Here is a 22,663-nt window from a genome sequence, read left to right on the forward strand (position 1 = left end):
TTTTTGTTTTTTTCCAGAGGGAACAAAACAAGAGGGTTTCTGCTATGGGGAAAACCAGGCACAGTCAAGGGCAGAGGTATTTTACAGAAATCAAAGGAGTTAAAGCAATACGCACATGGAATACTGAGACCCCAGACCTAATTCTCCAGAAGACTGGCCACGGCCTTTACCCTAAAGGCTAGATGCTGGGAAAAATCTCCACAGGAAAATGTGTTCAGCCCAAGAAGAAAGATCTATGGAATCCCACATCAGAGATTCCCCCTACAAATTTCCCAGCCAGATAACCCTCACATCAAGTTCTCAGTTGAGAAGCCCCAACCACATGCCCATAGGTACAAGATGTCTTTTTAGTCCTTCACTCTTTTTTTTAAGTCCCTCACTCTTAAACATGAGCAGGCACTCTGACATGAATGATAGAGACAAAACAAACAAGTAAAAAGAGAGAAAGTGCAGGGAGAAGAAAACTTCCAAAACCTAACAATTTTCTCAAATAAGTAAGAGAAAATACTATATACATGAAACAAGAACAGAATGCCATAAAAAAGTAACAAGCAGAAGATAAAATAGAGCTCTTGAGAAATCAAAATATAAGCACACAAATAAAATTCTCACTAGAAGAGTTGGAAGAGAAAAGTTCAGAAAATCAGAGAACCAGCCCAGAAAGTCTAATATCTGAATAATAAGAGTTCCAAAAAAAAAAGAGAGACAACAGAAAAAACACAGAGGGAAGGAAATCGTCAAAGGAATAATTACAGAAAACTTCCCAGGACGAGCGTTTGTTTTCAGATTGAAAGGGCCTACCCACTGCTCAGCATAATGGGTAAAAATGGATCCACACCAACATGAAATTTCAGAACACTGAAGACAAAGAAAAGATCCTGAAAGTTCCCAAAGAAAAGAAACAGATCTCTTAAAATGGATCAGGACAGGGACTTCCCTGGTGGTGCAGTGGTTAAGAATCTGCCTGCCAACGCAGGGGACACAGGTTCGAGCCCTGGTCCAGGAAGATCCCACATGCCACGGAGCAACTAAGCCTGTGCACCGCAACTACTGAGCCTGTGCTCTAGAGCCCATGAGCCACAACTACTGAGCCCACATGCCACAACTACTGAAGCCTGCGCACCTAGAGCCTATGCTTCGCAACAAGAGAAGCCACTGCAATGAGAAGCCCGCGCACCACAACGGAGAGTAGTCACTGTTCACCGCAACTAGAGAAAGCCCGCACACAGCAGTAAGGACCCAACACAACCAAAAATAATAAATAAATAAATATGCTGCAAAACAAAACAAAACAACAACAACAAAAAAAATGGGTCAGGACAGAATGTGCAAGGCCTTCAAAAATGCAGAGGAAAAATATTTCCAACCTAGAATTCAACTCCAAGCCAAGCCATCAATCAAGTGGGAGGGTAGAATAAAGACATTTTCAGACATAGAAGTTCTCCAAACTGTTCCATTCTAAGCACCTTTACTCAGGGAGCTACCAGAGGATGTGCTCTATCAAAAAAAAGGGGGGGAGGGGAGATTAACCATGAAAAAGAAACACCTAGGATTTAGAAAATACAGGAGAGGGATGAAGGGAATCCCCAGGAGGCTTGGGAAGGGAGATTCCAGGAGGAAAGCTGTAGACCAGACTACTCACTGCCAGCCACCTATTCACCTTCAGACCTACGCCTTGCCCCCAACACTCCCTCAGGGCCTGGCACAGCACCTACCAATGCGCTGTGAATATATGTGGGGGTGAATGAATGAAGCTTCAAGCCTGTGGCAATGTGGTGGCAGAAATGGTGGCCTTTCAGTACCTCCATTGCCATCTGTGCCCACAGAAGCCATAATCAGCTTCCTCCAGCAGAGCCAAAACTGCTGGTCTCTCTCCCTCGGTGGTGGGGAGGTGGGGAGAGAGGCAGAGAACCCACTAGGGCTCAATCTTATCATTCCAGAAAAGGGCCCTTGGCCCCTCCTCACCCAGGCACCTCCCAGGCTCCTCTCCTCCCTAGGCCTCTGTCCCTGGTGTCTCAGAGCAATGCCCTTGGTGGGAGAGGGCTGAAAAGTGTGGTCAGACACGATCAGAGCCACAGCAATTCTGTCAGCCTGACTCTGGTCCCAGACCTCATTCCTTTAAGTCTCAGGGACCAAGGGGAAAGCAGACAGACCTGGGGTTTGTGGCTGTACACAATGGAGGCTTCTCATTCAACCTTAGATGCCCCTGTCTATAATTAGCAAGGTTACTTCCAGCACTACTTGTCAGCAAACTCCTGCAAATAATGTTGCTGTGAATGACCTTTTTCATCTTGCAAATGGGAGAGAAAAATGGTGAGGATCCTCACCCGTGAAAGAGATGAAATGGTACAGTTTTATTCACTACAGCATTATTGGTATTATCAAAAGAAAGGAAAAAACCTGAACATCCATCTACAGGGGGCTGATTATATCATTTATGACACAGAAATGTTGTGAACTATTATGCAATCATTAAAATGAATGGGGCCAATCCTTGTGTACCGAAATGGAAGGAGTTCCAAGATATATTATTAAGTAAAAGGTAGTAAAGTACAGAACGGTGAAAGTGAGATGCTACAATTTGTGTAAAGGAAATAGATAGCTCTGCATTTGCTTGAAAATTATATAGAGAGAATATTACTAGAAAAATACATACAAATTGGTAAATTTTTGCCTCTAAGAAGAAAATTGGGGTGGCAAGGGATAGGGAGGGGTAACATGAGATGACTTTTCGCTAAATTATCTTCTTGACTTTCTAAATTTTGCATCATATACACATATTCATTACATATACAAAAATTAAGCTGAATTTTTTTTTTTTTTTTTTTTTTTTTTGCGGTACGCGGTCCTCTCAGTGTTGTGGCCTCTCCCGTTGCGGAGCACAGGCTCCGGACGCGCAGGCTCAGCGGCCATGGCTCACGGGCCCAGCCGCTCCGCGGCATGTGGGATCTTCCCGGACGGGGGCACGAAGTCGTGTCCCCTGCATCGGCAGGCGGACTCTCAACCACTGCGCCACCAGGGAAGCCCTAAGCTGAATTTTTTTAAATGGCATCTACAACTCATGGGATCTTGAGCTGCTCCTGACTCTTTCCTGGTCTATGAAGGCTGAAGTTCTCTCCCCTGAGGGCTGAGGAGCCAAGGAGCCGTTGCCACCATAATTCTTGGAAGAGTGGAGAAGAGAACCCAGGAATACAGCTCCCCGGGAGCTTTCATAGCCCCTTCCACATGTGAGGTCACACGTCCCTCAGCAGAGACCACCGCTGTACCCTCTCCATGACCTGGCAACTCCAAGCCACTCCACACCCGTGCTGCCTCCAAATGAATCTTCTAGAAGTTCACCTCTGCTCTTGCCTAAACACTTCAACAGCTTCCACTGTCAACCAATTAAATCTAAACTCTGGGGAGTCTGGCCCAGGCATTAGTATTTTATAATTCTTCAAGTGACTCTAATGTACAGCTCAAATGGAAAGCCATGGCCTTGGAACACTGCTGTCCAATAGAACTTTCTGAGCTAATGGAAATGTTCTGTATCTGCTCTGTCCAATACAGTAGCCAATAGCCACATGAGACCACTGAATACTTAAAGAGTGGCTCATATGACTGAAGAAGGGAATATTTCGTTTTAATTAACTTACATTTAAATAGATATGTTAAAAGAATAGCTTTAGAGAATGAATCCAATGATTCTCACTTTTTAAAAAACAGAATCCAGGAGTTCCCTGGTGGCCTAGTGGTTAGGATTCCGGGCTTTCACTGCTGTGGCCCAGGTTCAGTCCCTGGTTGGGGAACTGAGATCCCGCAAGTTGCATGGTGGCCAAAAAAATTAAATAATAAATAAAAATAGAATCCTCTTTAAAAAAATATATTTTTCTTATACAGGATATTATACATACAGAAGAGTTATAAAACATAAGCATTTTTAAGAAAACTAGCTAAGGGAATTCCGTGGTGGTCCACTGGTTAGGACACCTCATTCTCACCGCCAAGGGCCTGGGTTCAAGCCCTGGTCCAGGAACTAAGATCCCACAAGTCTGTTCTAAGCCTGTTCTCAACATCCCCGTTTACAGATGGAAAACTGAGGCACAGAAAGGTTGAGTAACTTGTGGCTGGTCACACAGTTGGTAAGTGGTGGAGTGGGACTCAAACGCAGGTAAATGGGTTCCCAAGCCCATGTGAACACCCACATTCATTGTAGTAGTGCCAGCTTTATCAGCGCATAAGGCTAGTACCTAGAAGCTCACTGCAAAGTAACCCATTTTCTTGAACTATTACTCAATCGAATCTGATAAATACAGTGATCACTGATTTTATCAAGCATTTACCATGTTCCTGGCTCTATTCAAAGCACTTTAAAATACATTAAATTCATTCAATCCTCATCACAACCCTTTTTACAGACATGGAAACTGAAACTCACCCATTTCACAGACATGCAGACTGCGACTGGGAGCAGTAAAGTAGGTTTCCTAAAGCAATACAGTGTGTCACAGTGGTGGAGCAGGTACTTAGACCCTGTTATCTCTGACTCCTTGTAAAATGCATAAAACCATGAATGCTTTTTTTTTTTTTTTTTTTTTTTTGCAGTACATGGGCCTCCCACTGTTGTGGCCTCTCCCGTTGCGGAGCACAGGCTCTGGACGCACAGGCTCAGAGGCCATGGCTCATGGGCCCAGCCGCTCCGCGGCATGTGGGATCTTCCCAGACCGGGGCACGAACCCGTGTCCCCTGCATCGGCAGGCAGACTCTCAACCACTGGGCCACCAGGGAAGCCCATGAATGCTTTTTTATTTGGGGAGGCACCAGTGGGAGGGGCCAATGGAGGCGGTTTTGAAAACCACTGTTCTAAACTTCCCATCCTTCTCTCCTCCATTTTCCAGAAGGGGTAACCGGGCCCAAGAAGTAGTAATGGGAGCAGGTCACACAGCGTTGAGGGCTGGGACCGGAGCCAAACCCCTCGACTCTCTCTTAGGAGTTAAAGGGAAGGAAGCTGACATTTCCTTTGAAACTAATGAGCAGGTAAGTTTTTCACTCAGATGATCTCCTTTTCACTTTACAACCACACCATAAGGGTGGCTATTTGTATTAGTATTTTTGCAGTGGAAGAAAATTTTGTTTAGAAATTCTAGTTAAGTCATTTGCTAAAAGCAAGTTTCAAACAAACACAGATTGTTTCCACTAGACTACATTGCCCCTTCCTCTAGTACTCTAAATTCCACAACCCTACTGCTGTGCCAGTTCCTCCTTCTTCCTGACATGGACAGAAAGAAGTCCGCCACCATCTTCCCTGACCTAGCTCCTCCAGACTCGCTTCAGAACCCTAGAGCCAGATCTGCACCCTCAAGCCTTCTCTGCTCTAGGGCCCCAAGTCCACTGTCTGTCTTGACCTCCCCCCCGCCCCCGCCCCCCGCCACAAACGTAGAATCAAGCACCAGCATCAAAGGAATCATCTCACTGAGACATCTGTGAATTGGTTCCAAGCTGGACTAGCAGTCGGGGGCCTGTGACCGAGTGTTTTAGACCTTACTAATCAATAGAGGTCCAAAGCAGCAGCACCTTCGGTGATGAAATAGAAATGTGGGCACCCCACACCTACTGAGTTAGAATCTGCTTTTTAAGAGGATCCCCAGGTGATTCATTTGCACATTAAAGTCTGCAAAGCGCTAAATTAGACCTGAATTCCAGGGGAAGCAGGTTTATGCCCGCCCCTGTAACTGACCCTCTGTGGCTCCTGGCTTGGTTGTTAGGGGCAGCTGTGAATTGGTTGATGATGTTATTGTAAGGAGAACTTGGATATTAAATTGCAACCAAGGCCTGGGAGATTATTGCAACAAAGGGAACCCTGGTTGTTTTATTGCAACCAGCATCTGCATGGCAGACTGAATGACAGGCCCAAGAGATTTGTTGCAAAAAGAATTGAAGAAGCCTTATTGCCATCTCCATGCAACAAAGTGGAGAAATGGATAGGAGTCTTTGGTTTAAACTAAATTGGGGTGTGCTAAATTGGAAAATAGTTTAAAAAACATGTTTGTTGCACTGAAACGGCATATTTATAATACTGGCCTGAACACTAAATAAAAGGAAACCAATTGTGACACTGGATTTACTGAAACATTTCTAAGAACTTGTGACAAGATTCTCTCCTAACAACAATAAGAACAACAAAGAAGGGTATTAGCCTGACAGAATCTGGACTATCACACTGACTGCATTTCAAACTGGAATGCATGGTAGAGTAAACACCAACTGGATCTAGCTGCTCTGTTGCAACAAGTTTGGATTTGCTATTGAAACAAATCGACAAGTCTGTGGCTGAGGGCATGCATGAGGACCTTGCAGAGTGCCCCGCTGTGCCAGCAGCCTGGGGCCTGGAGTGCCTGTGGACAGGGCCAGCCACCTCCTATCACAAGGTGGGATTATGCTGAGAGGCCACATTCTACAAAGGCAACAATTGTGAAATGCATTGCCATGGACATAAGGACAACCAACTGATATGAAGGCCTGCAGGGAGCAAGGTCAGCCCTCAGCTAATGATAAGCAGCCCTTCCATGTCTGTGATGTTGGCAGGAAAGTAATGTGATCCCATCTCACAGCTGAAGAAACTGAGGCTCAGGGAGAAGTTCAGGGGGTAGCCCAAGTTCTCATGACTAGTGAACAGCAGGGTAGGATGTGGATCTGGGCCTTTTGGCTTCATCCTGCGCTTCTTTTTCAGGGAGACTTTGCATATGCTTTGAAGTAGGATCAGGAAACTTGTGGGAAGAAAAACAGACATATTTTCTCTCTTCAAACCTAGAATATTTTGTTGAAAATTTTAAGGATCTGGACATACTATAACATAAGATCCAAATAGCTTATTTCTAAGTTACCATAGGTGTCTGGAATTTCGGCAGATCCAAGATCAACAGAGTGACAGCAAATCAAAGATGTAATTACGGCAAAGTCTTGTTTGGCTTAATGGTAAGCGACGTGAATTCAAGTTTTGGCTCTATCAGTTCTTAACATATAACCTAGTCTAAAATGTTGTCTCTGGAATCCGGCAAGCTCACATTCGTCCTTTAAGGCCCAACTCAAAAGTCACCACTTTATGAAGCCTTCCCAGATTTCTCCCCACTCTCACCGCCCCGAGAGATCTAGTGACTTCACGTTTTATCGATGGTTTGGGATTTACTGGCATTCTACTGTCTCTTCCCACTAGAACAGAGCTCATCTTTGAGGGCTTAACTGGTGGTAAAGCCCAGATCTCTTCTGCCAGGAAGTAGCAGAGAACCGAGACCTGTCTAATGCACATGGAACGTGGCCACTTTGTGCCACAACCCCTCCGAAGCTTCCTCGATACCGAATTCCACAAAGGCCGTCGTAGGGCGCAATCCCCGACGTTTCAGGAGCCGCCCCACAGACTGTAAGCACGTCGAGGTCCAGGCCAAACCTCTGTGCGCTCAGGGGCGCGGTGCCCAGCTCTCGCCCCGGCGCCCAGCTCTCGCCCCGGCGCCCAGCACGCTGCCATGCACTGGGTGCCCAGCAAACATTCGTGGATAGGGATGGAGCCGAGGGCAGGGAGACACTGCGCCTAGACGTCGACAGTTGGCAGCGCCGAAGCCGCAGTTGGGAGCGACCCGAGGGGCCGGGGGAGGGGCGCCAGGCCGCTCCGTCCTGCCGGGCGCCAGCTCCTCCCGGGCGGGCGGGCACCCACCGACAGCGGGCACACAAAGCCTACTCGGCTTGCTCGGCAATCGGCTCCTCACGCCTGTGTCGCCGCGCACCGCCAGGCGGCTCCAGGTTGGGCGTCGGGCAGTGGCAGGCACAGGGCGTCAAGAAGCCGCACTCATCAAACCGCCGCGGGAGGGAGCGCGGAGGAGGGAGGAGGAGGAGGAGTGAGAAAGGGAGGAGGGAGGAGGAGGAGTGGGGACCGGGAGGGGGGTGGAGGAAGAGGCCTCGCGCAGCGGAGGGAGCAATTGAATTTCAAACACAAACAACTGCACGAGCGCGCACCCATCGCGCCGGAGCGTTGCCCCCGATCCGCGCCCGCCCCGTCCGTGCGGCGCGCGGGCGGAGACGCCGTGGCCGCGCCGGAGCCCGGGCCGGGGGCCACCATCGAGGCGGGGGCCGCGCGAGGGCCGGAGCGGAGCGGCGCCGCCACCGCCGCACGCGCAAACTTGGGCTCGCGCTTTCCGGCCCGGCGCGGAGCCCGGGGCGCCCGGAGCCCCGCCATGTCGCGATCCAACCGGCAGAAGGAGTACAAATGCGGGGACCTGGTGTTCGCCAAGATGAAGGGCTACCCACACTGGCCGGCCCGGGTGAGCAGGGCGGCCCGCCGCCCCCTATCCACCTCCAGACTTGGGTTGCATAACACCCGAGAGGGCAAGAACGCTCCGCGCGGAGGGGGTGGGGGTGGGGGGCGTCTGAGTCCCCGAATCTTTCCCGAGCGACTCAAGCCCACCCGCCGGTTATATAATGGTGGAGGCGGGGTGGTGGGGGTGGTGGTGGCGGCAGCGGCGAACACCTGGCCACACGGCGTCCGCGCGTGGTGGCGTGTGCGCGGCGTGGGGATCTGAGGGCGCCGGTCACTTCCCGGCCCCCGGCTCCGCGTGCTCAGTTCCGCCCCCAGCCCCCATACTCCCAGCGGTTTCGGGCGCGCTGCCTGGGTTTGGGCCAGCAGTGTAACTCCTCCCACCGCCCCCCAGGCGCCACCGCTACCCCCTTCAGGGACCCCCTTAGAGACCCCCAGTTTCTTCACTGATTGTTACCCCCAGTTCAAACTCTCCTCTTTCTACATTAGATGGTTAAGAAGGATCTCAGCCCTGAAAGGCTAGATGGAGGCGGAGTTCGCTTCTAGAAAACTTTGGTTTGGGGCATCCGTAAGAGGTCTGAAGTTGGGAGGGTCGAGGAATCGTTGTGGGGCGGCAGAAGAGGGGGTCCGTCTAGCTTGGAAATCACCGGCTAGTACCCTTCACTCCTCAGCTCCACAAAAATATTTCTCCGTATGCTGCCGACTCAGATTGGGGGCTGAAGGTGGCAGAGCCCTTGTTGGAATTGGGAAGTCCAGTCCAGACTGCCCTGCCTCTTAGTGGAGGTGGGGGGAACCCGAGTTGCTTCTCCTCCCCATTTCTGAGCCTCTCCCGCCAGAACGGCCCAGTCTGCCATGTGGTTGATTCAGCCCGCCAATGTGAGGCGCCCACCCTCCCCCCACCCCAGCACCTGGCCAGGTGGGAGGGTGGGGCCCAAATGCCCAGCCTGGCGCATTCATCATGTTTCCCCTAAGAACTGAGACAGGTGAAGTAAGGAGTAAGGGAGGTTGCCAGAGAGTGCTGGAGGAGGTGGGGGGTGTCACAGGGCACAGTGTCTCTGGCACCTTATTTCAACGTTGGTGTAGAGAGAGGCCTTTGGTATCGGCCCTAGGGTATAGGACTCCTGTAGAGTGTAATCCAAGGGCAGAGAGGAGTAGAGGGAGGGAGTCTTCTGGGCAAGGGGACCAAGTGCAGAACTGCCTTATGGCTGTGGGTTGCTCTTTTCCACATGAGTCTGTGTCTTCATCTGGGCCAGACCCTGCTCTGAGCTCGGGAAGTTGCCCCAGGCTCCCTTGGGTCCTGTTCAGTGTCCAGACCAACTTTGGGGCCACTCCGAGAAAATCCAGGAGACCCTTCCTCACTCAGTACCCTCTCCTGAGGAATAGACCTAATCCCATATGCCTTGAGCTCCTTGTTCCCTGCAACTTCTAGATGTCTGGCCTCTGGAATGGGAGTGAAGTACAGAGTGAAGCAGGGCTCCCCCAGCCTCCAGGGCCTCCTAGGGGACTTGGGTTTAGGGGGTGGGGGGCAGTGTGAGGAAGCAGCCACAGACAGCCTTGTGTGTGCATGTATGTGTGTGGTGTGTGAACACTCATGTACTTTACCCTGCACCTTTGATCCATCTGGCTTCTTGGTCCAGATGCCAAGGTCCTGGTGGGCAGGGCAAGAACTGAACACAGGTCTCTACTGCTTCTACCTCCTGGGGGTGGGACAAAGTCCGGAGACTGAGGAGGGGGCTCAGCTGGAATGGGGGTTGTAGGGAACCCCTTCAGGCTGCAGGGAAGAGAGAAAGGGGGGCCCATGCAGACCCACATTGGCCCCTGTGAAGAAGGCCTTCAGGTTTCTGGTAGCCTTTGGAGTGAGGGCAGCGCCTGGGACTGGGGATGCTGTCCATTTCCTCTGTTCACCCTACGCCTCCAGGACAGAAGAGCAGAACAGGGAGGCAGTCTCTTGCTCTGTTGAGGCCTGGGCCCTTTAGATAAAGTTTGGGTTGGGGGAGGGAGATCAGACTGGATCCCAAAGAGATAGGACCCCACCCTTTGCCTGTGCTCCGGGTCTTGATTCTGAAAATTGGAGAGAGTGGTACACCCAAGGTTGTTATCTTCCGAATACCTCACCATCCTTGGGTGCTGTCTTAGTCTTGTGAGTGGCAGAGCCTGAAGGGGGGCCTGGCTCCTCCTGAGATGGAGGAGGAGTAGGGGGGCCTCGCTGACTGCTCCATCTAATAGGCAACCAGAGTCCTCAGCCATGGTGAAGGCCACTGTGTGGGCTTTCCTTCCTCAGCCTCTGCTTCTGGGGAGGACGGCTGACTCTGGGTGAGACTGGAACAGCCCAGTGCTTGGAGAGTTCAGCCAGAGGGACCACGTGGTAGGCAACACCTGCCTGGAAGGATGGTGTGACTCCATCTTAACCTTCTCCTTTCCTCTTCCTCCTGCCAGACTTCCTGGGGGATCTCCAAGCACTTAACAGTTAACCTCCAAGACTCAGGGATTTTCCCCCTGAGGTTCCTTCCTCCTTTCTCCACTTCCTGTTTCACAGTCCCAGGAAACCTGAGCAGCCAGAGGGCCTCGCCCATCTGTCCGCCCTCTGCCCTTCCCCCACATCCAGGCACCACACCACCTTCTCTTTTCTGCCTCTTGGGCTTGCCACACTTTCCTGACCCCAACTGTCTCCTGTCCCACATTTTACGGTTCATGGGTCAGGTTGGGCCTGGGCCTTGGGTGTGGTGGTCAGAACCCTGGCTGGCAGTCAGGGTGGGCTTAGCCTTCTCTGCTGCCTTTCTATGTGCTGAGCTGGCGCCCCTGGGCCTGGATTTGGTATGAGGCTGGGGTAGAGGTGTTCAGTCCTCTCTCCCCACTCCTCACCTGGGTCCTTCAGGCCTTAGAAGGTGCCCTGGGCTCTGGGAGGATGGGACTTGTGCTCAGGCCTGTGTGATGGAATGAGGCACGTGCAGAGGGGGGTGGGGTGGGGGTGGGAGTGGATGAGCCCCAGCCGGGTTGGGGGTGGGGGAAGGTAACTTGCCAGGATTCCTGGAATGGCTGAGAAGTAGCAGAGCCCCCTCCCCTGTTGGCCAGTGGAGGAGGTGCAGTGGGGTACCCAGCACTCATCTGGCCCCACCCTGACCCACTTAGCTTTGACTCACTTGTTCTGAGTCACAACCTGGATATAAAGGCACCGCCTGGGAGACACATGTCTGTATTGGGAGTACAGGCCTCCCCTGAGACTTCATATCCTCTATGTCGTCGATGAAGAACCTCCCTTCACTTCCAAATGCAGAAAGACATTTCCTTTGTGGCTTGAAGGATGAAGGGTCCACTAGAGAAGGAATGTCTCCCCTTTTTGGGGTGAGGGGTTGGGAATTCCATTAAGTAAAAGGAGCACGCCTCTCCTGGCCCTTCCCCCACGGTTGCCTACACTCGAGGTGAGGTGGGATTGGGGTGGCTTTATGCTTTGGGGGTAGATGCCCATCTTCCCAGGCCCCTGGCCTCCCTCTTTCCTCTCGACCTACCCTTTATCTGGCTAGAAGTCAGCAGGGCGGGTATATCTGGTGTGTCCCGTTCTGTCTATTTTTAATTCCCATCCATTCTTTGGTTTCTCCCCCGCCCCTGAGGCTGGGCAGCTGGTGGCCTCCTGGATCCCCTGTCACAGCGTTCAGCTACCTCTCTTTGAGTTCGCTTCCCACGGGAAAGAGACTGACGGGCAGAGCGCTGCTTTGCCTGGTCTGAGCTCCTTGAGAGGACCTCATGTCTCCTGTTTCTGACCCCATCCCCCCTTTCCTGAGCCTCAGTTTCTCCCTTTTCATCACATGTTTCCTACAAGCCTGTTAACGTCCTGGCTCAAGTGTGGCACTGAAAATGCAGAGCCCAAAGTAGTTCCCAGCTGGGACCCTTAGATATTCCCCCCCCCGCCCCCCCCCCCCCCCCCCGTCCTCTTTCCTGGTGCTCGATGATCCACCAACAAGAGGCCTAGGAAAGAGCTTTTGCTATTATTGTCCTATGCCTGTCTCCTGGGACCTCTAAGCCCTGGAGGCCCTCATTTTATTTTTTGCTTCCCCCTCTGAGAGGAGGGTGGGGAGCTAGCAACAGGACCCAGGTATCCTAGCAGAGGACTGGCTCCTCCTTTGCCCACACCCCAGCTCTGCCTTCCTGAGAAGGGCCCGCAGCCCTCAGCCCTAGCTGTGGTTTCAGGCACAGCCAGGGACCCAGGTGCCAGACTCCAGGCTTGGGGGTGGGGTGTGTGTTAGTGTCCCCTCCTCCCCAATCTGGAGAGAGGGCCTGGGGGGGGAGGGGCAGTCACATTCCTGGTTGCTGAGTGGCCCCGGGGGCGGGGTTGGGTTGTCATGGCGATGGGGATTGAGCTGGGGTGGGGGACAGCGTGCCTTTCCACCCCCAGCTCTCACACCCCAGTGTCTTCCCGATTGTGGGGAGGGCCCAGTTTGTGCTGAGCCTTCCTGGGGGGGAGGGGCTGGACCTCTGTCCCCAGAGGCCACAGGGCAAGGGGGGAGGTGCTCAGGAGCTTGAAGACTCCATGTCTGGAGCAAGATGCCCCTCAGATTCTTGCTCAGGTTCCACCCCATCTCCTGGGTGTGTCTCAGCTTATTTCCATCCACCTAGCCTCCCTGTCTCCCCAGGCCCCCAGTCAGGCACTCTGTCCTAGTCTCTGTGTGTTTAATCACTGCCTTGGCCTGTCTGTCTCTTTCCTATCTGCACCCCGGGCCCCAGCCAACATGGCCACCTGGCCTCTGTCCGGTGGGAAGCCCGGCCGCTAGGGCTGCTGCAAGTGTTGCTGGGAGTTGTAGTCCTCTTCCCCCGTCCCCCACCCCCCCACCCCCCCCAGCTCAGCTTGGCCTGGGCTTCCAGGGCCTGATCTGGGAGAGGCTATCTGGGCCAGTGTCTCTCACCATTTCCCTGACCTCAGACCTCTGCACCTTCTCCACCACAGCATCCCTTATGCCCCCAGGACATTTGAGGCAGAGGATCAAGTCAGGAGCTCTAGTTCTGAAATCTGGCCCTCACTAACTTGTCCTGTCATCTTGGGCAAATCACTTTTCTTTTCTGGGCCTCAGTTTCCTTGTCTGTAAAATAAGAGAGTCTGACTACATGACATGACTTTCAGAGAGTTCCCTAGAAGTCTTTTGGAGCTGCTACTGATGGGGGATATTGAATAGGCAGCCCTTGGCCTCACCTCTCCACTTCAGTCAGAGCAGGCTGCTTCTGTCTGTTTCATAGAGTCATTCAGCATATCTTCACTGTGCACTCACTGGGTGCTAGGCACTGTGTTGGACTTATAAACAGATGTCTCTGTTCTCGGGGCAGGTATAGTCCACGTAGACATTAAGCAAACGGTAAAACTGTAAAACTAGAATTGTAAAAAGCACTGTGAAGGAGAGGTGCTGAGAGTTTTATCTGGGACGCCAACCAGGTTGGGAGAGGTGGGGAAGCTTTCTGGAGGAAGTGATGATGGGGCTGAGGTTGGAAGGCTGATCAGGAGTTACTATAGGAGACTGAAAGGTCAGTGTGGCTGGAGCAGAGAGCAGAGGGGCAGCGTACTGGGGAGAGGATGTTGATAGCGAGCACATATGCGGGACGTACTACACTATGGTCATTTAATCCTTACAACGCTATGGCTTAAGTACTGTGACCATCTCCATTTTACAGTTGAGAAAACTGAGGTTCTGTCAGTTGCCCAAGCTCATACAAATACTGTTGGCAGCATTGGAATTCAGACCTTGACATTAGGGACAATGGTGAACAGGTGGGCCCTAGAGTCCTGAAAAGCCACCGGAAGGTTTCTAGCAGGGGGAATGAAATGCTCAGACCCGCACTTGGAAAGGCCCCCTCTGGCTGCAGTGTGGAGAATGAGTTGTAGTGGGGCAAGAATGGAGACTGAGAGAAGAGAGGGAGGCTGTGGTTTCAGTCCAGGCAAGAGGGGACAGTGGTTGGACCCGGGTGATGGCAAAGACGTGGAGCTTATGGGCAGGATCTGTTTATGGACGCTGTTTGGTTTGTGAAAGAGAGGCGGGGATTCTGCTGGGCTTTTATGCCTGACTTCTTTTGAACAAAGTCACACTGCTAAAAATGGTTCAGAAACCCCTTTGGTGAACTCCTGGGTCCCTCTCAGTCTGATTTTTCACAGATGTGCCCTAGAGATCAGCCCCTAACCCCTAACCTCCGGCCCCAAATTCGTGACCTCAAGACTCCAGCTCACGCTCACTTTACTTATCTTGCTCTCAGATTGACGAGATGCCTGAGGCTGCCGTGAAATCAACAGCCAACAAATACCAAGTCTTTTTTTTCGGGACCCACGAGACGTGAGTGAGGGGGCAGAGGTGGGGAGGGCCACGGGGGGACCACTTTGGGGAACGAGCAGTGGTGACGGCACGCCTTCCCTATGGGGCTGCGCAGCTCAGATGCGGTGAGGGACTCGAGAGCACAGTCTCCCATCTCTCACCAGGGCATTCCTGGGCCCCAAAGACCTCTTCCCTTACGAGGAGTCCAAGGAGAAGTTTGGCAAGCCCAACAAACGGAAAGGGTTCAGCGAGGGGCTGTGGGAGATCGAGAACAACCCTACCGTCAAGGCTTCTGGCTACCAGGTGAGCTGCCATCCGCCCCAGAGACCTCCTGGAAAGCGGGTGTGGCCATAGGTGCCGGGAGCCCCTGGGCCCACATGTGCTGCTTCAGGAACAGGGGGCTCAGACACCAACACCAGGGCTTTCAGAGTAGGAGCTCGTGGGGTGGGGGGTTGGGGGAGGCTTCTTGCAGAGGGGAAGGGGTTCCGGGTGTGTGATGTAGCTGTGGTCAGGGGCCACCTGTTAGACAGCGCCTGGGGGGGCAGGAACAGGATGGAGGCGGTAAGTGGGGACAGGCCTTTGGCAGGCCCAGTGTGAGTATAGGATGTGGCCTTAACTCTTTCCACAAAGGCTTCCAGGAGGAGGTGCTCGTGAGCCGGGCAGGATGAGGCGGGAGGGTGGGGGGCGGGGGTTGGCGGGGAAAGGGTCCCAGCTCCCTCTGGGAGAAGTTGACCCGAGGTTTTGCCTCCTGCTCCAGCCCTCCCCCCTCCTGCACAGAGCCCTGCCTGCCCGGCCAGTGGGTTTACCCCGGGGCTAATCCGACAGAGGTGGGTCTCAAATCACTTGTGAGACTGGGCACCTGGGTGGGGGCGGGGGAGAGGTGGGAGAAGGAAGGAGTGAGTGGCCGAGGGAGGGGTCTGGGGAGGGGGCCCAGCGTGGCAGTCGCTGGTGCCACTCAGCCTTTGCTGTCTCCGCCGCAGTCCTCCCAGAAAAAGAGCTGTGTGGAAGAGCCCGAGCCCGAAGCCACCGAGGGTGATGGCGATAAGAAGGGGAATGCCGAAGGTAGCAGTGATGAGGAAGGGAAGCTGGTCATTGATGAGCCGACCAAGGAGAAGAATGAGAAGGGGGCGCTGAAGAGGAGAGCGGGAGACCTGCTGGAGGTAACTGCCCCCTACCTGGGGCCCCAGAGCAAGGCTCCTAGTCTGAGGAGGGACGTTACGACTTTTTCAGGGAGTGCCCGTCTGAGAGACAGACTCAGCCCCTAGTTTTGGGGAGTCCCTTGCTGAGAAGATGGGACACAGGAGACCTCTCAGCTAGCAGAGGGTTGGAGGACTGTGGGTCTGCCTAGGAAGGAGAGCCTCTGGGGAAAGGAGGGGGAGGCTGGTGTCCTCCCTCTCTAGCCTCAACCCACCTCATCTCTGCTAACCCTGCCCAGGACTCCCCCAAACGTCCCAAGGAGACAGAAGACCCCGAAGGGGAGGAGAAGGAAGGGGCCACCTTGGAGGGTGAGAGGCCCGTTCCAGTGGAGGTGGAGAAGAACAGCACCCCCTCGGAGCCGGGCTCTGGCCGGGGGCCTCCTCAGGAGGAAGAAGAGGAGGAAGAAGAGGAAGAGGCTGCCAAGGAAGATGCTGAGGCCCCGGGCATCAGAGACCATGAGAGGTGAGTGAGCCCCCTGCCCCTAGGCAGCTGGGCTGGGAGGGCCCAGCCCCCTGCTGAGAGGAGGAGGAGGACCTGTAGCAGTCAGCCTCCAGGGAGGCAGGGTGGGCTCTCCCAGGAGGCCGGCACTGGCTGGGGCCCGGCCAGGCCAAGGCCACACCATTAACCCTTCTCCCCTCCAACCCTCCCCCGCAGCCTGTAGCCACCAATGTTTCAAGAGGAGCCCCCGCCCCGTTCCTGCTGCTGTCTGGGTGCTACTGGGGAAACTGGCCATGGCCTGCAAACTGGGAACCCCTTCCCCACCCCAACCCACTCTCCTCTTCCACTCACTCTCCCCCTTCTGAGCTCAGACCCTGGAGATTGACCCGGATGGGGCAGGCCACCTGGCCCTCACCTCCATGTCCCCACACCCCTGTGACCTGAGTCAGGTCCGTGTTTTCTGCTCTGTGGGATGAGATGAGGCCACTGTGTCCCTCCCTGCCTGGAGCTGTTTCCCAGTGTATTTGTTAGGGCCTGGACTGGCTATTTCCATCTTCTGACACCCCTCTCGCCCTTCCCCGGGCATTCTAGACCTCTGGGTTGGTTGGGATCAGGGCTATGAGTGGAAGGGATGGAGTGTAAGTTGCACGGTGGGCTTCTGGGGCCTGGGAGGGGCAATCTTCAAGTTGGGGTGGGGGAGTGGGCAAGAGGATGGCATCCTGTCCCTTCCTCCCGCACCTGTTCTCCCAGCTACCTGGATTCAGGGAAAGTGGGACAGCTTGTGGGAGAGGGGGGCTCCCTTCAATAAATCCTTGATGGTTGACAATGCCCATTCTCTTACGCCAACCCTAGGTGTTACGGGAGTTACAGTTTATCATCAAAAGATTTGGGGTCTTCCAAGTTCTTTGGGTCAAGGACCTGAGACCTGAAGGGTTAACTTCACCCAGCTCCTATGGGAGTGTTGAGGAGTATCCATCCACCTTTAGACCTCAGGCCAGAGATGGGATGCCCTGGGGAGACCCTTAGCTGCCCTTTTCCCTCTCCCCACAGTGCTCAAGGCCAGCCTACAGTCACATACGTCACTCAGACATAAAGGAAAAGACACATTTTTTAGGAAATGTTTTTAATAAAAGAAAATTACAAAAAAAAAAATTTTAAAGACCCCCCCCATCCCTTTGTGTGCCCCCCACTCTGCTCCTTTCTTCCCCACTGTTGCCCCCATTTCTGAGGTGCACTTGGAGGCTCCCCTTCTGTTTGGGGCTTGATGACTTTTCTTGTTGTAGTTGGGGCTTTGGTGTTCCTTCTGGTGTCATTTCCCATCCACATACCCTCACCTGGTCCCCTCAGTGTTGTCACCAGATCCAATTTGTAACCCACTGAGAGGCCAGAGGGAAATAAGCGCCCTCTCCCAGCCTCTTTCTAGTGGTCTATTTGGCTCTTCCGTCTCTCGTCTCTTTCACCCTTGCCCCCCTCCCTTGGGCTCTGATGAAAAATTGCTGACTGTAGCTTTGGAAGTTTAGCTCTGAGAACCGTAGATGATTTCAGTTCTAGGAAAATAAAACCCATTGATTACTACATTGGATTTTGACTGATTCTTTGGGGGTGTATTGGTTAACTGATGGTGCAGGGGAATGGGAAAGGGAATGCAAATGATTTCCAAATCCACTTTTCAGATTGAGGTAAGGTGTGCCAGACTTCTCCATTCTCAGTCTGTTAGAGATATCTAAAATTCTACATGAGGGCAAAGTCACAGAATATGGTGCCCAGTATTCTACTTCTGCCCAGCCACTGTTTAACACAGTTTCCCTCATAAGCACCTGGGAAAGTTTTTTTAAAAGTTTGCACAAGAAGTAGGGTGTGGGACTTCCCTGGTGGTCCAATGGGAAAGACTCCCCGCTTCCAGTGCACGGGACCTGGGTTCGATACCTGGTCAGGGAACTGGATTCCGCATGCATGCCACAACTAAGAACTCCACATGCTGCAACGAAGATCCCACGTGCTGCAACTGAGAGACGGTGCAGCCAAAATAAATAAATAAATATTTAAAAAAAGAAGAGGTAGGTTGTGAGAGGTGACAGTATCAGTCACAGCTCACGATGGCCAGGGAAGTTAGGGTGTTGGGGCTGGTTGTAGAAACAACTTTGACCCTCAAGGGCAAAGCCAGGGATGCCCGCTACTGATAACGTGATGAGGGTCGGGGAGGTTGATAGCATGGAATCCTCCCAATACTCCTGAATTAAGTGGAATGGCTGGATTAGATCCTCTCAGGTTTCTTTCAGTCTGACATTTTGTGACTGGATCATCGACTGGCATTGGAAGGGCCCACGTTTCATCCCTTAGTTTAGAAAGCCTATGACACTTTCTTCACTGCCTTGGCTCCCTCCAGCAGAGGGCGGGCGGGGAGAGTATTGACTGTAGCCTCACTAGAAAGCGAGGCCCTCTGCTTTGAAGAAGCCGCAATCACCTAGAAAATGGAGCCGTCGTCTCTAGTAACTACAATTCCCAGCGGCCTCCACGCAGAGCACGTGCAGGAATGTGGCAGGCGCGATAGCATATTCCGCTTTGCCTTCAATTCCCGACGTGCTTCACGGTGCTCTTAGGCTTCCTAGATTTCCTACAAGGCCAAATTTCCTGTTTCTCGCTTGCTTTGCAGCAGCGGACTACAACTCCCATCATGCAGAGAGGCTAGATTATCGTTGCGCGTCCATTGTACCATTAGACTACTTTTCCCAGAAAGCCGGGGGACGCGGTGGGGCGGGGCTTAGGTCCCACGTGCAGAAGGGACTGGCGGAGGCTTCGGGGCTCAGCGGGAAGCGGAGGTGAGAACAGCGTGGCCCGGACGTTTTGGCAGCTTTGGGCTGGTCCGGGAGCGGGAGCGGGAAGAGCCTTCTTTTACCCTGGCATGGCTCAGTCGCTTCGTCCGAGGTCTCCCTGCTTCGGAAGCTCGGAGCGGGTGGTTGCTGAAGACTGCTGGGGGATGGGGCCGGCGGGGCCTTTGGAGCCGGGGTCTGAGGGAGCAGACGCCCTACCTCACTACCTAGCACGGCGCCCCAGAGCGCGCCATGAAAGCCCCACTGCGAAAGGGCACCAGCCTTTCCAGGGTTTGGAGGAAAAAAAGGAAAACATCTAGGGGGCTGGCTTCTGGGATCTTCTCCCAGAGCTTCAGATCTTGAATAGCTGAGGTTAAGGGACGTCTTGCAGCAATCACGCAGGAGTCTCGGGTCTTAAGATTGTCTTTTTTGGGGGCCGCACTGCGCGGCCTGCGGAATCTTAGTTCCCCCACCAGGGTTGGAACCCGTGCCCCCTACAGTCCTTCAGTGGAAGCGCAAAGTCTTAAGCACTGGACCGCCAGAGAATTCTGCTTCTATCAAGTCATGAACTAGGGCAAATCTCCAGCTCTCAGGGCCTTGGTTTCCTCGTCTTCTGTCAACCTCCCGCGGAGAGCAGTGTGAAGATCAAATGCTGGGAATAGTGAAGTTCCCAGCATTAGACCTGTCACATAGTAGTGCTCCCTAAGCATTTTTTGATTCTGAATGGGAATACCAAGGCCCTTAACATTCATCCAGCATTAATTAAAAATAATATTAGGTCTTTTCCATATTGAGAAGTATAGAGAAGAGAAATGACCTGATATCTCACTGTTCAGATAAACCAGCTGATGTATTATTGTAAAGGTACGTGTTTAGAAAATGCAAACGTTATGGAAAGGAACAAGATGGAAAGTAATAGCCCTCCCAAACTTCCTCATCTCCAAAACAAGTACTTTATTTGTTCCCTGTTGCCTTCTTGTAAATATTTATGTCTGTGATAGAATATATATTTTTTAATTTACCCAAAAAAGGATACTATCCACATGATTCTGTACATTGCTTTGTTAAAATGTTAAAAATAACTCGAATGACAGAAACAACCCTGTAAAGTTTTATGAATGATGAAACTGAAACTCGGAAGTCAAGTTGCCTAGGGTCACAGAATAAGTTGATGGTGGAGCGGGGACTAGAACCCAGGTCGTCTGATTCCCAGTCCAGAGCTTTTAATGTCATTAGTGCACTTTAATTGTACTTTGAAGTTAGGCTTTATTCTTAGCTATGAAACAAGGCTAATGGTACCTCCTTCATCAGTTGTCCTTGGGCTTAAATGAGATGATACAGGAAAGCACTTAGCATGGCAACTGGAAGGTAGCAAGTGCTCAGCAAACTGAAGCACTTATTATTTTTGCCCTCAGTTGTCTCGCCGCCCCATTGGTTTAGTCCATTATCCAAAATTGGGAGGCTTAGAGTACATACTTAGTTTGGAAATGTAGGACTCTATAATCCTAGAGTCTGGCTCTGGGTCCTTTTCCTTTAGAAAAGAAACTATCTTAGGGAGAAGTGGTTATTTCCTGATTGAGATTAGGAATTGGACATTTTGTAGGGACATTTTAATCCCAGTTTTTATCTCTGCCACCTGTTTGATTGTTTTACCTTATAACTGCCTGTTTTCTGGCTTTACGCCAGTGTTTTGTCCATTACTTGTTTTCTTTCCATCTTGCTGTTGGTGCATTTATTAAATAACTTTTTATTGAGTACCTACTACATGCCTGGCCCTGCTGGGATCTGCTGGATTCAAGGGTGATCTAGATAACATGGTCCCTGGCCTCAATGAAGTTTTGGACTTTGAAGTCAGATATATGTGGCTTTGAATGCTGATTCTCCCACATAGTAGCCTTATGACCATTGACAAGTCACTTAACTTCTCTGAGTCTCTGTCGTCATCTGTAAAGCGAAGATAATATCTTGTGAGGATTCAGTAAGATCAAGTCCATTGAGCCATGAAGTAAGTGCTTAAGAAAATGTTGCTTCCCTTGTTTCTTTGCCCCTTTCTTTGTCCTACCCCAGCGCCGACTAGGAAGATTTCTGGGTCTTTCACCGGCCAGGGGATTTCTCACAGTCTCCAGCCATGCGGCTCTCTGCTCTGCTGGCCTTGGCATCCAAGGTCACTCTGCCTCCCAATTACCGCTATGGGATGAGCCGCCCAGGCTCCTTGTCAGACAAGAAGAAGAACCCTCCAGGGACTAGGCGGCGCCGGGTGGCTGTGGAACCTATCTCTGATGAAGACTGGCATCTGTTCTGTGGGGACAGGGTGAGAATCTCAGATGGGGTGGGTGGCGGGGTGCTCCTGGGCAAGGATCTCCTTCCCTGAGGGTCATCTCTTCCCACAGGTAGAGATCCTAGAAGGCAAGGACGCTGGGAAGCAAGGCAAAGTGGTTCAAGTTATCCGGCAGCGAAACTGGGTGGTCGTGGAGGGGCTGAATACAGTAAGTGAAGAGTGAGGATGGCGATGCTCAGGAAGCCTGTGCCATCCGTCCCTGTCCACTAAGAGCAGCACAGGGAGGCCAGAGACTGGCTGAGGGGATGGTGAGACAACTGAACCTTCTGCTTTTCAACTTGAATGCTCTGAGTTGTGGTAGACAAGCCCCCTTCTCACCTCCTGGGTTCTGATAGCCCCCTCCTCTTTTGGACAGCATTATCGCTATGTTGGCAAGACCGTGGATTACCGGGGAACCATGATCCCCAGCGAAGCACCCTTGCTCCACAACCAGGTCAAACTTGTGGATCCTGTGGACAGGCAAGCACATGGGGCTCTGGTCAGAGGGTTTCTTGCCCTCTGAGTCCACACAGCTGTTGACCATGTTTATCCAAAGGGAATGGTGGGTTGGATGTGCTGAAAATTGAGAGGGGCCATCCATGACCCCCCGTAGGAAACCCCAGTGCAGGGGTAGCAGAGAAACAAGATGGTGACCTTAGCGTTCTTAGTCATTGACTTTCGGGTTGGAACATAGAAGGGAGACCTAACTCCCTGGCTGGCCTCACTTCTTCTATCCCCTAGGAAACCCACTGAGGTGGAGTGGAGATTCACTGAGGCAGGAGAGCGGGTACGAGTCTCCAGAAGATCAGGAAGAATTATCCCTAAACCTGAATTTCCCAGAGCTGATGGCATCGTCCCTGAAACATGGATTGGTGAGGCTGGGTGAGGCGGCAAGAAGTGGGGGGGTGGGAGGAGTGGGAGTAAGGGATGTTAAGAAGCCCTCCCACCCATCTTCTTTTCTCTGGCTCAATAGGTGGCCCCAAAGACACATCAGTGGAAGATGCTCTAGAAAAAACCTATGTGCCCAGTCTAAAGACACTGGAGGAGGAGGTGATGGAGGCGATGGGGATCCAGGAGACTCGGAGACATAAGAAAGTCTATTGGTATTGAGTCTGGGGAGAGCTGCTTCTCCCCTCCTTGCCTTAACCTGGACGATTGGGGCCACCTCTTCTTCAGACTCTAATAAAGAGCCTTGGGTCCTCTGTGCGCAGCTGCTGTCTTTTGGTAGACTGGCACCCCTAACGCCTGTTTCAAGGACTGAGGGAGGGAGATGTTATGACAAAACCTGGATAGAAGTTAGCCAGCCTTAAGGTGGTCCTCCCAAAGGGCA

At 52.3% G+C, this 22,663-nt stretch overlaps 2 protein-coding genes across 3 annotated transcripts; both read left to right on the forward strand.

Annotated features, from left to right (window-relative positions):
* Positions 1 to 7,929: 7,929 nt before the first annotated feature.
* On the forward strand, positions 7,930 to 17,765 carry HDGF (heparin binding growth factor). Of its 2 annotated transcripts, none has more exons than XM_082834352.1 (6): positions 7,930 to 8,291; positions 14,516 to 14,592; positions 14,736 to 14,874; positions 15,552 to 15,731; positions 16,007 to 16,230; positions 16,423 to 17,765. In XM_082834352.1, exons 1-6 carry the CDS (start codon positions 8,205 to 8,207, stop codon positions 16,427 to 16,429), a joined length of 714 nt encoding a protein of 237 aa, XP_082690478.1. In that variant the 5' UTR covers positions 7,930 to 8,204; the 3' UTR covers positions 16,430 to 17,765. The 2 variants fall into 2 exon arrangements, with proteins under 2 accessions (XP_082690478.1, XP_082690479.1); XM_082834353.1 differs by lacking the exon at positions 7,930 to 8,291 and adding an exon at positions 11,554 to 11,703.
* Positions 17,766 to 18,960: 1,195 nt separating this feature from the next.
* MRPL24 (mitochondrial ribosomal protein L24) lies at positions 18,961 to 22,531 on the forward strand. Its single transcript, XM_082832592.1, has 6 exons — positions 18,961 to 19,025; positions 21,084 to 21,327; positions 21,407 to 21,502; positions 21,710 to 21,813; positions 22,075 to 22,205; positions 22,307 to 22,531. Exons 2-6 carry the CDS (start codon positions 21,145 to 21,147, stop codon positions 22,441 to 22,443), a joined length of 651 nt encoding a protein of 216 aa, XP_082688718.1. The 5' UTR covers positions 18,961 to 19,025; positions 21,084 to 21,144; the 3' UTR covers positions 22,444 to 22,531.
* The last annotated feature ends 132 nt before the right edge of the window (positions 22,532 to 22,663 follow it).

This window comes from Leucopleurus acutus, assembly GCF_964270905.1.
Source record: "Leucopleurus acutus genome assembly, chromosome: 2".
In the NCBI taxonomy this organism is placed as follows: domain Eukaryota; kingdom Metazoa; phylum Chordata; class Mammalia; order Artiodactyla; family Delphinidae; genus Leucopleurus; species Leucopleurus acutus.

What these genes read in the sequence shown, in the direction of transcription:
- HDGF (XM_082834352.1), top strand. Translation starts at nt 8,205, where the DNA reads ATGTCGCGATCCAACCGGCAGAAGGAGTACAAATGCGGGGACCTGGTG. An exon ending in TCAAGGCTTCTGGCTACCAG is followed by an intron (nt 14,875 to 15,551) that starts GTGAGCTGCCAT and finishes TCTCCGCCGCAG; the next exon opens with TCCTCCCAGAAAAAGAGCTG. An exon ending in GAGCGGGAGACCTGCTGGAG is followed by an intron (nt 15,732 to 16,006) that starts GTAACTGCCCCC and finishes AACCCTGCCCAG; the next exon opens with GACTCCCCCAAACGTCCCAA.
- MRPL24 (XM_082832592.1), top strand. Translation starts at nt 21,145, where the DNA reads ATGCGGCTCTCTGCTCTGCTGGCCTTGGCATCCAAGGTCACTCTGCCT. An exon ending in CTTGTGGATCCTGTGGACAG is followed by an intron (nt 21,814 to 22,074) that starts GCAAGCACATGG and finishes TCTATCCCCTAG; the next exon opens with GAAACCCACTGAGGTGGAGT. An exon ending in CGTCCCTGAAACATGGATTG is followed by an intron (nt 22,206 to 22,306) that starts GTGAGGCTGGGT and finishes CTGGCTCAATAG; the next exon opens with GTGGCCCCAAAGACACATCA.